The sequence below is a fragment of the Arachis hypogaea genome, chromosome 5 (genome assembly GCF_003086295.3).
Source record: "Arachis hypogaea cultivar Tifrunner chromosome 5, arahy.Tifrunner.gnm2.J5K5, whole genome shotgun sequence".
Lineage (NCBI taxonomy): Eukaryota > Viridiplantae > Streptophyta > Magnoliopsida > Fabales > Fabaceae > Arachis > Arachis hypogaea.
In genome coordinates, this window is record NC_092040.1 from 102,047,183 (window position 1) to 102,064,549 (window position 17,367).

A 17,367-nucleotide genomic window follows, 5' to 3' on the forward strand; every position below is an offset into this window, starting at 1 on the left:
GACTCTATTTTTGTCGTATATATATTATTTTCTAACTTATCTCATATCGTAGATTTATCCGTGCTTACAAGTGTGTATTTATTATGTGTTTGCTTTTTGAGAATTCCAGTTAACTTGCCTGAATTTCATAAAAATATCCTGCTTTATGTCATCCCCTGCCGCTTGGTGAAAGGGCAGCACTTTAGCAATCAATTTTGTCGAGATTGATGAGGGAAGGTAAGTGATATTGAAGTTCTACTATTTGTTATATAGGCAAAGTAGGAATAATTGCTTTGTTGAAGTGTTATATACTCCTCTTTAATTGGCATTGAGGTATGAACTTCTGATGCAAGTGGATCACACATTGAATATGTTGAATCTTCTTTTGTGGCAAGTCCTTCATCAAGAAACCTTGATCTCCTTGGACTGAAGGGATTAGTTCCCCTGCCGTGCGCAGAATGAAAGTCAGATTTGGTTACATTCTTTTGTTAGATGATGTTATTTATAATTTTATACATATAAATTCACATGTATTAACTAAAATTACATTTTGGTGGCCTATGTTTTGCATTCAGGATCTTATGTGGAGGTATACCGTGGTGAATGGCGTGGAACAGTGAGTTTTGTGCTCTTGAATCTTGATCATAACTAATTGTGTTATTCCTACTCAGCCATACATTCCATATCTATCTTAAAATTCAAACTGTATTTTCAGCAAACAAATTGTACATTCTGTCCATATCTATCTTAAAAAATAATTTTTTTTAAAAAAATACACACCCAAAAGAAAGTTCGACATTTTTATCCACTTGACATTAAAAACCCATCTTTTATTTCCATTTCTAGAGTCATAACTCCCAAAAGTATTTCCAATCCGTTCATGAACACTAAATGATAATATTGCTTTTAGTGGTAATTAAAGCTAAGGTGGAAAGTTGAAAGCAATTTAGAAAAACAAATGTTTTTTTCAGTCTTGAGTAGCTGCTTGATCATTAGAAGAGCATCATTCAGTAGATGGCCCAACTTTCCCCCATTTTATACTCAATGTTCATGGGACCATTACTCATTTGAAAAGATCATGAAGACAGATTATTGCATGACCGATATTGAATTGAAGGAGACATGAGGACTGAGATTTGAGGCTTCCTATGTAAGTTTAAGTTGTAATCGTCATGCCCGTGGTTTTTTTTGGTCTTTGCACATGATATATATATATATATATATATATATATATATATATATATATATATATATATTTATTGGCATTTAAGTATTTAACATATGGAAAAGTATACGAAACCAACTCCTAATCAGTTAAGAATGGAATAACTTAATTAATTATAATTATATTAATAATTAATTTTAAAATTTAAAACATTTAAAATTGATTAAGTAAATCTAATTAAAATCTATAAAAATCTTTCTCTTCTCCCTTACATTAGCCTACCTACCTCCAACAATCACACACAGATCCCTCTCTTCCACCATCAGGCCCTCTCTGCCTCCCCACTGCGACCCACTCCTCTTCTATCACAGACATCTAGCTCGTTGGATTCGCCACCATCGATAAGAACCTCTTCCTTTTTGTAAACCACTGTCCGTAGATCTTCACGTCAAGCATCATCACAGGGGCCGCAAACAACCACCACAGCACCATTTAAGGGATGGTTTTGGGTGCCATGAAGGGTGACGATTCAAGAAGCAAGAGCCACGAGATCTATGGTGCAAAGAGATAATTAACCCCTACATGGTGTAAGAACTCGACCTTTACCATCTTAAAGAAAAACAAGCACCTTAAGATGTAAAGAAGAGAGAGTAATATGAGAATAAAGAGAGTCAAAGACCAGAGTATGGGAAAAATTGGCGGAGAGTAGTGATCGGTGGCGAGGGCAAAATCGTCATCCAAGAATGCCTCTTTGACTTTGTTCTCAAATTCCTTCGCCATTTTTGAGACTGCAAACTACACATTTAATCTTAGCCAAAAGGAGTGGTGGAGCACGAATTGTCCTTGAACAATTACAGAAATATAAAAAAATATTCATTTAATACGAAAAAAGACATTCTAATACTTAACAAAAGAAATATCCAGTTATATTTTAGTAAAAATAATTAAATATCTATAAAATTTAAAAAAAATTATGAAATTTTTGAAGAAATAAAGACATTCACATTTGTAATACAAAAAAATTCGAAAAATATATAAAAAAACACCTATTAAGTATGAAAAAAAAAATATTCTAATACTTAGCAAAAAAAATATTTATATATATTAATTTATTTTTATTAAGATGAGTTTCGAAGTCCAACCCATTAAAAAATTGGCAGGAATTGGCTGAATCCCCTCTTAATTCTCTAGCAGAATTGTTAACATACTGCTCCCAATGCAAATGAAACACGGATAGGTTCTTAATATTTTACATGGACGTACAGAGTATTGTTTTAATTTTTAAAATTTAGGGTAAAGTATTAAATTGGTCTCCTAGGTTTGGACGTAATTCTGTTTTGGTCCTTAAGGTTTAAAGTGTTTTATTTGAATCAAAAAAAATTATTTAGCATCAATTTAGTCCCACAGTGAGGTCAAAATTAAATAATTAACAAAATGTCCTACATAACAACAGTTCAAGAACAAAATCGATAATCTGGCGAACAAGTACAAGCTTCAAAGACACAAAATCAACCATTGATGCATCAATACATTTATTTATCATTTTCTTTAGTTTTATAGAAAATATTTTATTTATATTATAAAAAAATAATAAATAAATGTATTAATGTATCAATGGTTGATTTTATGCCTCTAGAGCTTGTACTTATTCTCCAAATTATCGATTTTGTTCTTGTACTGTTGTTATGTAGGACATTTTGTTAATTATTTAATTTTGATCTCACTGTGGGACTAAATTGATACTAAATGAAACCTTTTTTAATTCAAATAGAACATTTTAAACCTTAAAGACCAAAATAGAATTACGCCCAAACCTAGAGGACCAATTTAGTACTTTATCCTAAAATTTAAATTAAGTTTTAGTTTAGTTACTAACATTTAAAATGTTTTATATATTTTTTAAATATTTTATTTTGTTATAGTTTTATCGTTTGATTAAAATTAAAATATTTTTTAAAATATTATTACTTTTTTCTATTATTATCTTCTTGTTTCTTGTCACTTTTATTATCAAATCATTACAAATATTATATTATATCATTATCACCATAATTTAAATTGTTGCTATAATTTAATATCTAGAAGATGGCAATCGAAAAAATGAGTAATTTTAGAAGAAAAAAATATATATTAACAAAAAAATTAAATAAGATGAAAGAAGATTTTTTGGACAAAAATAAAACGTTTTAAAATTGAAATATTAAATATAAAATATAAAATAAAAGTTTAACTTAAATATTAAAAAGTTTTTCACTCTCAATAATTCGGAAAACACTGTTCAAATAATAGGGAAGGGGAACAGAGGATAAATAAGAGAGATAATAGGAAGCACAAAACAATTACCTTATAAACTCTCTTATATATTAATATCCACCGATTTGAATGGTTTAAAGTTGAAACTTTTCACGTGATGAATCTGCACCTCCTAAATGAACTGTAAAGTAGTTAAAAGATAACTCACCAAATAAACCCACAAGTTTAGTCTCAGCTCTCAACTAAAATGCGAGTACCTTGTGCGTATGATGCGTAACAGACCTCTTTCATGCATGATGTCATATATAGTTATAATTAGACATTAGAGAAAATATGTTTCAGTGATATTTTAATGACACTTTTGTTCTTTCTATTTATAAAATCTATATTTTCTTTTATTGTAAACTTAAACTAAGTTAATTTTTAGCTCATTCAATTTGATTAAAAAATCTGTAACAATATGTATATGAGAATTATGATACAAGTAAAGTAAGTTATAAACTTATAACCAAGATTTAGAGTTTATAATGAAAAAAAAATAAATAAAAATCATCTCAAAGTGCCACTATCAAAATCATATATACCAGAACTTAAAAAATATGAGAATTATGGTAAAAGTATAAATAACAACAACAACCACAACAAAAATAAAAACAAAAACAAAGCCTTATCTTATTAGGTGGAGTAGCTACATGAATTAAATGACGTCATTAAACTCTATCATGTATAATGTCTACAAAAAATCATTTACATGTAGATCTCGTTTGACCACCTCATGATAGTCTTCTTAGGTCTTTTTCTACCTTTTACCTTTTGTCTATCTTTAATCTCATCCACCCTCCTGATTAGCTGCTCTGTCAGGTTTCTTTTCACATGTCCAAACTACTTATGACGCGATTCTACCATCTTTATCACAATAGGTGCTACTTAAACTCTTTTTTTTATATCTTCGTTCCTTATTCTATCCAATCGCGTATGACCACTCATTTATCTCAACATATTCGTCTCTATCCCACTTAATTTATGTTTGTGCTCCTTTTTTGCCACCTAATATATATTCTGTATCATAAAATATAGCCGGTCTGATAGCAGTGCGATAGAATTTATCTTTAAATTTTAAATGCACAATTTTATCACATATAAAATTAGACATATTTCGTCATTTTAACCGATCTGTTTGAATCTTATGATTTTTATTATTTTTAATCTCTATAAAAGTATAAACAGCAAGACTTGAAAATAATTACGGTAATTTTATAAAATCGGAATAACTATGGTGTCGTTTTTAAAAGATATATATATATATATATATATAGTCACCAAAAAAAAAAATATATATATATATATATATATATATATATATATATATATATATATATATATATATATATATATATATTACCAATTGCATGAATTACAAACATTTTACTTTATTAATAGTATACCATTCAACTACGCTAACCAAAAGTTATCAGAAAATAAAATTTGTCCTCCTCGTAAGAATGGAAAAAAATTTTCAATAATCTTTTGAGGACAATAAATAATCCAGTACCTAATGGATTGGATCTTGACTTTTTTCCTCTATCTTAGTTAATGAGAATTTTAAAAGTTCGGAGAGATTATTGATGAAGGGGAAGGGGAACTAAGAAAAATCATTACTGTTAGGTGTTAGCATGGGCCATCGTCTACCATTATATATAATTTTATTGGATTTGGATTTTCTAAAATTTAAATTTTATTTTAGAAAATAAAGTATAATTTTTTATTATTTATTTTATAGGTAGGACCAAAAATAAATATGAAAGAAAAATTATTTAAAAGTAGAAGATTATATTTTATTCTTTAAAATAAAATTTAAACTTTAGAAGATTCAAATCCAATTCTAAATAATAACTGTGGTTAATTATACTTTCATAAAAGTTATAAAAAGGTTATTGATTATTAGGGGAATGTTGTGCATATTTCAATGACTAATGTGTTAGTGTTGCAAGTGTGAGGAATGTTAAAGTTAGTCCCACATCTAAGAAAGCATGGAAGAGTGAGGAGTTTATAAGATGAGAGACCCATTAACTTGACACCTTAAGGTTTTGAGTTGGATGTGGTGTCTTCTCATCTTATATTCTCTCGCTTGATTCCTCCCCGAAATCTCCCCGGTTGTCGAAAGCTCTCCACGTTCGGCCCAACATAATGTGGCGCGGAAGTTATTGATTAGATTAATAATTAAATTAATTTTTGAAAGATGATATATTTTTTAAATTTGTCTCTAATTCTTTTTTTAATCAAATTGATTTTTTACAGATTCTAAATTAGTCTTATTTGTCATTTAGTAATTTCATTAATAATTTTTGTTAATAATTAACGATATAAAACATTGATTGATAATATACATAATGCTTGACATGTCTAATTAAATATTAATTAGATATATTTATGAAAATTTATTAATTTTGTCTCTTTTTTTTCAATTACATAAACTATATTCACAATATATGACCTAGCGACTAAATTGATAGATTTTCATAAACATATTTGATCAGCGTTTAGTTGGATATGTTAGGTATCATGTATGCTTTCAGTTAATCTTTTACATCGTCAATCGTTGACAAAAATTATTAGGTGAATTCTATTGTACCCTCTCTAAAATAAAAGATAAATTACCCTTGTGATATATATATTGAAAGTGATTCACCAGATGATTTTTATGAAGTGGAAGATATCTTTACGAATGCAATTGATGCACTTGAAGGTAGATGAGAGTTTATGGTTCGTGATAACAGAAATCATAAAGACATTTGAAAAGATTTTTCAAATCCTCATGTCATAAACACAGTTAAAGACATTGTTGTTGATGATGTCAAATACAAGTTTTAAGGAATGTTATATTTGGATCCTCATGAGATTAAAGACATTGTTGTCAATGAGGTGGAGATCAAATCAAATTCAATTGCAGACAATAGGATTTGCAAGATGAGGTGACAATTATGCACAAGAATTTAATCACTTTTATGGGACAAAAGTTTTGCGGATAGTGAATTTCGAAGATGTTATCACCATACAGAAGAGGGTGGAGGAGGCGCAGTGAGTGTACGCTGCGGTTGGGAAGGAGTGACGCCTATGTAGCAGAGATTCTCCGTACTTTAGTAGCACAATTGTTGTCACATATAACGAGTTGAATACGTACTTGCACCTTGTTGATGGGTTCGTGAATTCATCACAAAGAAATTTCTTCGGTGGTGATAGCCACCACCATCACCATAGACTGGCGGTACTAAACTAAATTTAAATAATTACAAAAGAAAAAGAAAAGTAGAGAATATATACCTAATTATTATGGTTAACATTCAACTTAATTATAATTATAAGAACTATATATATCAGGAGGTAATTTATCCTTTATTTTAGAGAGGGTATAGTAGCATTTACCAAATTATTAATGGAGTCACCAAAAGGCAAATATGATTAATTCATAATCTTTGAAGGACCAATTTGATTGAAAAAAAAATTAGAGACAATTTTAAAAAATAATCCATTTTTCAGAGACTAATTTGACTATTAATCTTTATTGATTATTAGAAAAATATTGTGCATATTTTAATAAATAATGTAGCCGTGAATCTACTACTGATATAAATTTAGAAACCAATAATTGATAATATGAGGGAAGAAGTTCAATCTATGAAAATTAAGATTTCGAACAAAATTAAGAAGTTAGTTTTTATAAAATTTATGTTCAATAATTTTTTTATTTACTATTTTAGTCTTTACAAAATATCCAATGGAGAGGCAGAAAGTTTTTTTAACAAAGGAGAGATTCCTTTGGAAAATCTAGAATTATTCAAGTTAAGTGAAAAACAGTACAAGCACCTAAAAATATGGAGGCCTAGGGATGGGTGATACAGTTTTTTTGGAATATGATTTTTCTGTTTAAGTGGGGTAGCAATTCTTTAAAAGAGATTGTCCATTTTTTTTTTAAAAAAAGTCCATTTATATAATAACTTGAATCCTAATTAGATATTATCAACTTAGATATTATCTATTACAGAGGTTATAGAAAGACATTTGTCAATTACAAATAAAAAAATAAGGGTATAAAAAAAATAATTAACAGAATATCTATAAAACTAGAAGATGGGAGGCGTATTAGATTTTAAAAGGATATTTGGTCATAATGTCGTGATTTAAAGGCCACTTTTTCAAAGTTTTTCTCGATTTCAAATAAAAAAGACTTTGTCACAAAGTAATGTGAATTTTGAGATGAAACAGAATGGGTGTAAAACGTACAATATAATAGAAGCGAAAATTCTTCCAATAAAAATTGGAACAGCTAAATCGGCTTCATGTTGCTTTATAATTAGCCAAGTTGATGAGAGATAAAGAAGATATTATTATGTAAAAATTTGGCAAAAACAGGTGTTTTTATTACTTATTTTTTTGTGCAAATTTTATTAATAGAAACAATTTCAAAAGACACTAAAGTTATTTAGAGGGAATTTGTTCCTCCATGAGTTAAATTATTTGTTTAGTTTGTATTAGTGGATAGAGCTAATATGAAAAATATGTTGTATAAATTAGGTGTTATTGATTAAAATAATGATATTTGTATGCTGTGAAGAAAGGATATTAAAAGCGTATATCATATAATTGTTGCTTGTGAGTTAACTTGACATGTATGGTGTGTATGGTGTGTTTGGATCCATGATGCAAGTTGCTTTTGAATCATCTAGGCAATTTAAAGTAATATTTTAAAAGTTGAATATATGGGATAATAAAAAAAGAAGACTAGAAGAAGTGGTTGACAGATTTTTTTTCTATCATATAGTGTTTGGGATAAAAATGAATTAAATGATCTTTCAAAGTAAATCTCAAATATTGTAAAAGTTATTGATGCATCGATTTAAAACTATAAGGAGTGAATTGTTGTCGAATAGTAGTTGATGACAATATTAAAGATGACATAAAAATTGGTGTTGTATTTTATTTTTTTTATATTTTTTGTATTATTCTTTCTTATTTATTTTATTTTATTATGTTGAGTTTCTTTGTTTAAAAAAAATATAATAAAAAATAAAATAACAAAAGATATTTCTTGATCAAAATTTGTGCAAAAGAATTTCTTATTGGTATAGCTATATCCTAAATACTTACGTTACATTGTAACTTTGTAGGTGTAAAAAGAATTAAAAAAGGAATATAGAAAAGAGATGGCAAAAATTTAATTACAAATATGATATTTTTGTTTTATTATCCAATTCTTAGAATAAATGGTCAAATTCATTTTTGAAAAATCATTCGCTCTTTAAATTGGTCTTTAAAACATTTTTTCAATCAAATTTGTCCTCCATAATATTTAAGTTAGTTCATTAGTCCTTTTGTTACTTCTGTTGCTCATGGCGTCATAGTTTGTTAATATGATACGTTAAGTGACATAACAACATACACTTGACAATCCTAATTGACTACTAAGATGATAAATTTACGAAATTAGATCAAATTAACTCCAAATTAAGGGATTTCAATGCTTTAAGGTCCTTTAACTTGAAATTGATTTGATCTAATTGCAAAAAATTTATCATATTAACAATTAATTAAGACTGTCACGTGGGTGTTGTAGTCAGTATGGGATCACTTAACGTGTCATATTAGCAAATTTTGACACTGTCAGTAATAAAAGTGACAGAAAGATTAATATAACTAAATTAAAATCTTTGAAGAGCTATTTTAATTAAAAAAAAGTTTTGGAGACCAATTTAAAAAATAAGTAATCTTTTAAAGACAAATTTAACCATTTACTGTTATTTTTGTCTTTTTTTTGAGGAGTCAATTTTATTTTTGCACCATCTATATTTTTTTTTGGAAAAAGATCACTCGAGTCTTAACATGACTCATAAAAAGTGAACTGTTCAGAAAAAGTTAAAAAAAGATCACTCCAGCCTTAACATGACTCTTAAAAGTGAACTTTTCAGAGAGAATTAAAAAAAGATCACTTCAGTCTTAATCGATAATTTATTGGTTGAATCGATAGAATCAGTCTCGCGTAAATAAAAAGTATAAATTAATAAAAAATATAAAATTAAAAATTAAAATACATATATTTATTAATATTTTAATATATAACAATTTAAAATGTTTAATATTTATTTTAATAATTATATAAATTCTAATAAAATAAATATATAAAATTATAACAAAAAATATTAATAATAAAAATAAAATATAATATTATTATTAAAAAATAAAATTAATATTTAATATAACTTAAATTTGAATTAATTAAATTATATATAAATTATAATATAATATGAGTTTTTATATAATATATATTATATGAACAAATATATATAACAATTTTTTTTTAAATTGCACTAAGTATTGAATATATAAAATTATAAACACACTATGTAATAAGATGATAGTTGGCCTAGTGGTGGAGTCATGTCGATGCATTGCTGAGGTCCAAGGTTTGGCACCTTGTAGCATTTTTGTAAAATAGTTGTGGTTCTCATCAGTTCAAATGAGTTTGACTGATTTTTTATTTTAAACAGTCAAGGACATTAAACCGAACTGAATAAAGATTCAATTTTTCGATTGCTGATTCGATTTGGTTTTTATAATTATGAGTGCGAGAGAGAGACCCCGAATGCCACAACATTGCGCCACACCTCTTGCTGTGCTGCTGGACTCTCCACGTTGAACTCCTCTTGTCGTCAGCCCCCTTCTAACTGATCTTGTTGCCACGCATGCTAGACCTTTTCGCCATCTCCATGCTTTCTGTGCTACATCCTGTTTGGTTTCATAATTTGTCGTTTCTGCAGGCTGTCTGAAAGAGCAGCACCGTCGTTCATGTGTTACATTATGTTTGGTTTCATAAGTTTTTCCCCTGCAACTCGTCGTCCCACGATATCGCACCTTCTTCCTCCTCTTTCTCCTCTTCCTCTTCCAAAGTTTTGAATTATTATTTTTCTTCTTCTTTTACGTTTTGAATGATTCTTTTCACTAATTTTGAATGTTACTTTCTCCTAGATTTCAGATATATTTTTGTTATATGTTTTGGATTTTTTTTCTTAAGTTTTGGATATTTCTTATGTTTGGGTTTTGGGTTTTTTTTACTAATTTTAGATGTTTCTTTTCTTAATGTTTGGATGTTCTTTTTTTAAATATTTTTTTATGTCTTGTTTTGTTAGGTTTTAGATTTTTTTAATGATTTTAGATATATTTTTTGTTAGGTTTTGAATGTTTCTTTTTGTTACGTTTCGGATATTTTTTTGTTTTTTTGTGATTTTTTTTACTGAAAGTGAAATTAGGGTGATTCTCAAGTTATGGTGATGTTTTTTTTCCTTAATAGACATCTTTTGTTTATTAATTAACTGCACCCCTAGTTGGTTACCTAATATATATATATATATATATATTTTTTAAGAATTTAATTTTGATATATTGTTAGTGTAAAGTAGTTCTATACGTGTATTTAATTACGTCACGTCACATTAGTGAAAATAAGGGTTAAGTATTTTTTTCGTCCCTAAGGTCTTAGGTCAAAATCAAAATCGTCCCCGACCTTTTTTTCTTATTAAAATCATTTTCAACGTTACAACCCAAAAAACCCCAATTCTTCTTCTCTCCTTCAGCAACAGCAACAACTAAATTCAGCAACAACAGTTTTTCTTCTCTTCTTCAGCAGCAACAACAACAAATTTAGCAAATTCAACAATAGCAAATTCAGCAGCGACAACAGCCACAAAATAAATCACTAAAAATTTTAAATTTGGCAACAGTTCAACAATCATCAATCGCACTTCAAATCCAAAATCAGCAACCACAAAAATTAAAAAAAATTAAAAAAAATAATGTTTATGTTCTTCAAAAAAAAAAAAGAAGAACGAAAAAAAGAGGAACGAAAATGAACCAAAACCCCCCCTAAAACAGTCAAACACCACCACTTTACAGTTGAAGTAGGAGGAACGATTGGGGGGTTCGGAGCATCCGATGAACTGAAATGGGTTGGGGAAATTTGTCCTTGCTGTAGGTCCTTCACCACTCGCTTCAGCTCCATCAGCGCCTCTTTCTTCTTCTTCGCCTCCGCCTCATTCAGCAAATCTGCGAGCTTCTCTGTTTTCTGCTCTAACCGGTTCTCCCTGTTGAAGTTACGGCGGAGCTGGAACCATGTCGTCGTCGTGGTGCGGAAGGTAACCGTAGCATGAGGTGCCGTAGCTAAGGGAAGAGTTTGTAGCTTCTGAAGGAAGTGAGGGAATATGGCGTGGAAAAGGAGATGGAGCAGATTCAGCGAAACTCTATACGCACTCTTCTCTGTGACTCTTGCTACAATTTTTCTGCTCTATTCTACGAAATCCTCTGTTCTTTACCATAATTGTGACTGAAAAAGTCACCACCTTTCTCTTCCAACCGTACATGAGAGAGGTACCTTTGAAGGATTCACTACTTGCTCTTCCGTTTAGGAGCTTTTAACCATTCTGGAATTTGAAGATATTGGAAAACAAGGCTCTACTTTATGGTGGTGGTAGTGGTGGTGATGGAGGAGGAGGGAAAAAGAATTCTGCTGATGATTTTATGGGGTGTTAATGAGAATGTTAACGAGGAAGGGAGGGTTAATGGAAAGTGATGATCATGGTGGGATGAAGTTTAATTTTTTTTGTTAAGGGGAAGGGGATGGGGGTAATGATCATGGTGGGATGGGGTGATGATCATGGTGGGATGGGGTTTAATTTTTTTTTGTTAAGGAGATGGGGATGAGGATTGGGATGGGCCGATGGAGTGGGGTGTGGTGGGGTTGGGTTATGTTTTTATTTTTTAATATGTTTTTTATTTTTCTTATTAACAGTTAAGGATAATTTGGTTAAAAAATAAAATTGAGATAAAAAAAAAGACGATTTTATAATGTTTTATAAAGTTATGAATGATTTTAATAAAAAAAAAGATCGGGGACGATTTTGATTTTGAGCTCAGACGTTAAGGATAAAAAAAATTACTTAAACCCTAAAAATAACTACCTTTTACATTAACCACATGAATGATCATCTAAAAAATCAAATGTAATTATATAAAATATTTTATAATATCAGTGCTTTAAAATTAAACTCATATTTTAAATGTACAAATTATTTAGTTTTTTTTTTAAAAAAAACACAAGTTGGTTTTATTTGAAACAATCATCCTTTTTGCACGACCCTTTACCGAACATCGATAGTGATAATACTAAAACCTGTTCTTGACATCATTCTCCCAAAGCTGAAAAACCCATGACCCATCTAGCTTGCATTAATCATTTCAAACACACTCCTCTTTTTCTTTGATTCCCTAGCAAGACGCTTGCATCCTTATTTCATCATTTACAAAACTAGCAAACCTCAGAAAATTCCACACCAATCAAATCCCCTTCTACATTATTACATGACAGTTGACAGAGCCAAAAATCATTAAATCTCAACTATTAGAATTCCCTTAAAACCTCCAAACCCATCAAGGCATCAAAACAATGCTAGATCCAGCCGCTGAATTGGTGCCACCACCATCTTCACCCACCAACTCTTCCATCTCCTCTTCTGATCTTGACACTGAGGTACTTAACATTTTCAATTTTGTATCCACATCCACGTTCATATCTTCATCATCGTCATCATACTGCAAAATGAAAAAAAAAAAACAAAAAACAAAAAACTCACAACTTGAATTCTCAGATTGCTTAAAAATCTTATCCTTTCTACACCCCATGTTTACAAATTTCATAAATTTCTCAACTTTATCACGAATTAATTTGAAAGTTTTTTTTTTTTTGCCGGGGTTTTGAATGATAGTCCACAGGGTCATTTTTTCATGATAGAAGCACCACATTGGGTACTCTAATGGGAGTGAGCTTCCCAGCCATTGCATTCAGAGCTCCGTCGCAGCACCGCCGCGAATCGCCGGCGGAAGCAGCAGCGGGATCGAGGCGAGCCGCCGCAGCCACGTCCAAGAAGAAGAAGAAGACAGCGAATGCTTCAGCTGCCGCGGTGGCGGAACGGCGGAGGAGGTGGTGGCAGCTCTGCAGGGACGGCGACTCCGCCCCAGCGTCGCTCGGAGATTTTCTTGAGGTGGAGCGGAGGTTCGGCGATGTTGAATTCTACGGCGCGGCGGCGGAGCTTGAGGGGATAGTGGCACCAGCCGGTGGCGGCCAGCAGAGAAACGGAGGGAGGGTTCTGTTTGCCGACGGTAGGGTTCTTCCGCCGGAGGCTAACGTCGACGACGATGGCGCAGCGGTGGCTGCGGGGAGTCTGTGCAATAGGTTTCCAGTTTCGCTGGCCGGGATCTGTAGCGGCGGCGCAGGATAAGGATCAAATCATCAAAGGCCTTTAATTTTATTTTATTGTTAATAAAATTACTTCCTCTTCTTTTAAATTATTTTTGGTGGGGATTGTTTGGTTGTTGGCTAATTGGTGTAGAGATTATTTTTGCCTGTGGTTTACGTGCAAAAAAGCATGTTTCTGCTTTTGGGGAATTTTTTCTTTATCTACTTTTCATGTTACCATGTATATCTCAATGTTACTACACATACATAAAGTGGTCGACCTTCTTGTCATTTATTTTTTTTTTAATTGATAATGCTCTACAACTAAGTTAATTATTCAACTAAGTTTTATCGGTATAATTTAATTTTCACGCGTCACTATTTTCGGTTAACTTTTGACTAAATCCTTCACTATATATAACTGCTTTTTTTCTGCATATTTCATTTTTTTCAATATTTTTCTGCATCTTTTGCGTTCATTTCGATCTCTTTTTTCTCTTTGTTCTCTGCGTCTTATTTGTTCTCTATGGTCTGTTTATTCACGATTAATTTTGTTTGATTTGATTTAAAGATTTAGATCAATTTTTTTTTGAAAATTAAGCAGTGAAATCATATTTGATTAGGTATTTCGTTTTCGAAGACGATAAATGATGCAAGTTCAGACTGTAAGTTGAATCAAGGCTAATTGGATTATTATTTTGAATTGATTCAGGTGGATGAGGTTTGGTTTGAACCTAGTTAATGGAGTTCGTTAATAATTGATGCTTTCGTAGTTGAATAATTTTGTTTTTGTTTGTAAAAATTAATTTTCATTGTTGAATGTTCGATTTTTAATGTAATGTAGGATTTTTGAATTGTCATTTCGATTAATCTGTTTCGTTCCTAGTTTCGTGCATTATGAAAGACAATTTCGGTGCTTGCGAGTATTTTGGAGATGTTATTTTATTTGACACCACTTATAATACAAACACGTATTTTTGTTGTTTTGGTTTATGCGCTCTGTGAAACAAGTTTCGATGCATATTAGATTCTTGTGTCGGTACAATCCTAATTTTGTTTCTGCATTTTTGACTTCAGGTATAATTTGGTTTTTGATTCTTTTGTTGGTGTGAATCACCATAGTCATTCTATACTTCTCAAATATGCTCTGATGAAAAATGAGGATATTCAATCATTTCAATAGTTATTTGAATGTTGGCTTCGTTGCATGGGTGCAAAGGCTTCAAAAGGCATTCTTTCTGATCAATGTGCATCAATGCAAATGGCTATTAAGAGTTGTATCCCCACAACAATTCACAGGTGGTGCATTTGACATATTTTGAAGAAGATTACATAGAAATTAAATGGCTAAAAGAGACATAAAGAAAAAGAACAAGAGATGAGTCATGTTGTTTGAAACTCTTTTACAAAAGATGCATTTGATAGAAATCGAAATGATTTTCTTATGAAGTATGGTGTTGGAGATAATAAGTGACTTTCAGGTAAAGGTGGATTTACTATAATTAATTGGATATTTATGTATTTTGCTTTTGTAATAAAGATGCAAAGCAGTATACGTTTCGGTGCATTTGAGTTCTGATTTACGTATGTTATCATTTTTCAGAGCTTTTTGAAGATCGTCATTTGTGGATCCCAGTTAATCTTGATCACCATTTTTGGGTTAGGATGAGAAGCACACAAAGGAGCGAGAGCATGCATGCATTTTTTAACAAGTTTATTACGCGCAATGGCTTATTGATCCATTTTGTGAAACAATACTATAATTGCCTAGGAAGTAGAGAGCAAAAAAAGAGACAATCTTATGCTACCGATTTTTAATCCCTTGTACAAACAAATCATCAATAGAAGCTCAATTTCAGCATGTGTATACTCACGAAAAATTTTGAAAAGTTCAAGCACAATTTAGAGGAAAGCTGAATTGCATCACAAGATCAACGGAGTCCTCTCTAGGTTTTACGGCATATAAAGTTATAGAACATATTTCAAACGCAACATTTAATAAGTTTGTGGTTATATATGATGCGATATCACGCAAAGTAAAATACCAGTGCTTATTGTTTGAGTCAAGAGACATATTCTGTCATTATTCTCTAAGCGCGTTAAGCTTTGAGTGGGTGGATAAAGTAGCACCAAGATATATATTAGAACGATGGAGTAAGAATGAAAAGAGGAGGCATACACATATCAAGAGCAACCACGACGAGCCTTTATTGGAACCAAGAAGTAGGAGAGTTGATGATTTGGTGTTTTGATCATACAATATTTATGAATTTGCATCAGAATCTGAGGAGTTGACGGCGATTTTGCACCGCACATATGATCGTGCGATGGTTAAGATGCAAGACTATAAAGCCAAAAGTAATAAAAAATGTTTGTTATTACACGAAAATGCTTCGTTGGAAGATATTAACGAGCTTCAAAGTCCACCATGTATTAGAACAAGAGAATGTCCCAAAAAAAGATTGGGATCCTGAAAAACAGATTGCAAATGCTTCAAAGAAAAAGAAAAAGAAAGCTTCAAGTGAGGTAAAATTGATGTGCTTTAATTAGGTAAAATACTCTTTGTGCATGTTAATAGTTATGCTAATATATGATTTACTTTTTACAGTTGAACATTTTAGATGGTGGATCAGTGGTGCAGTCAAATTTCAGCCTTTATCATGGAGAAATGATGAATTATCATTTCAGAGATTCAATGCAATAAGATAGATTTGTCAGTGTTTTATTGATTTAATTTCAGTGTTTCGTTGTAAGCCTTTCAGTGTAATTCATTCATTCAGATTAACAGGATTTCAATACAGTAAAGATAGGTCCGTAGAATTTTATCAAAATCTTTGTAATTGATATTTACAAAGATGCAAAGGATGTATTTGTTTTAAATATATAGTACATAGACAATTCAATACTTAACTAGTGTAGAAAGCTTTAACAATTTACAATATTCAACCTATACACTTTCTATATCTGCTGATAAAAATTTACAAAAAAAATTGTAAGCATTCTCGATGTTTATTTGAATAATTTTTGGTGTTTCGTTTAAAGCATCTTCGGTGCAATTCTAATAATGTTGTTTTCTGCAATTGTTTGAACCTGGATTGATTCAAATTAACATGATTTCAAAATAGTACAAACAGTTCCATAGAAGATTAACATGGCAAAAAAATTTATCAAAAGTTTGGATTGAATATTTACAAAGATTTCAAAGTATGTGTTTGTTTTAACTATACAGTATACATACAATTTAGTCCTTAACCATTGTAGAAATTCATAAAAATGTACAACATTTAAATTATCTACTATCAATATCTCCTGATAAAAATTTACAAAAAGGACTTGACAAAGGCAACGGAAGGCTTCGAGAGTCTTATGACTTCAGATTCAGCAATTGCGTTAACTATTAACTTATTTATTTCGTCAAAGAGAACAATCGAAGCATATTCCCGCCTAAAACCATCAACTTCTTCCTACAATTGAAACACATTTATTAATCCATGCTAATTTAGAAATAGAGAAACTAGCTACGTTTACTGTTAGTTTCTTGTTTCCAATTTTTTCATGCATATTTCCCTTTTTTTATCTTTTTTGGATCGATTATCTCTAGCCATTTCATTACATATATTCCGCAGTCCCAGCTGATAAACAAAAATTAACCAATATAGTAAAACAAGTTTAATACAACATTAACAGAAAT

General features: G+C 30.5%; 1 protein-coding gene across 1 annotated transcript; it reads left to right on the forward strand.

Moving 5' to 3' along the window:
- The first annotated feature begins 12,587 nt into the window (after window positions 1-12,587).
- Window positions 12,588-13,967, forward strand: LOC112802337 (uncharacterized protein At3g17950). The gene is made up of 2 exons (XM_025845502.3): window positions 12,588-12,971; window positions 13,207-13,967. The coding sequence occupies exons 1-2, from the start codon at window positions 12,888-12,890 to the stop codon at window positions 13,717-13,719; spliced, it is 597 nt and encodes a 198-aa protein (XP_025701287.1). The 5' UTR covers window positions 12,588-12,887; the 3' UTR covers window positions 13,720-13,967.
- Window positions 13,968-17,367: the final 3,400 nt, after the last annotated feature.

Excerpts from the sequence above, each read along its gene's own strand:
- LOC112802337 (XM_025845502.3), top strand. The coding sequence starts at position 12,888 with ATGCTAGATCCAGCCGCTGAATTGGTGCCACCACCATCTTCACCCACC. Across the intron at positions 12,972-13,206 it reads CTTCTGATCTTGACACTGAG|TCCACAGGGTCATTTTTTCA; the intron begins GTACTTAACATT and ends TTTGAATGATAG.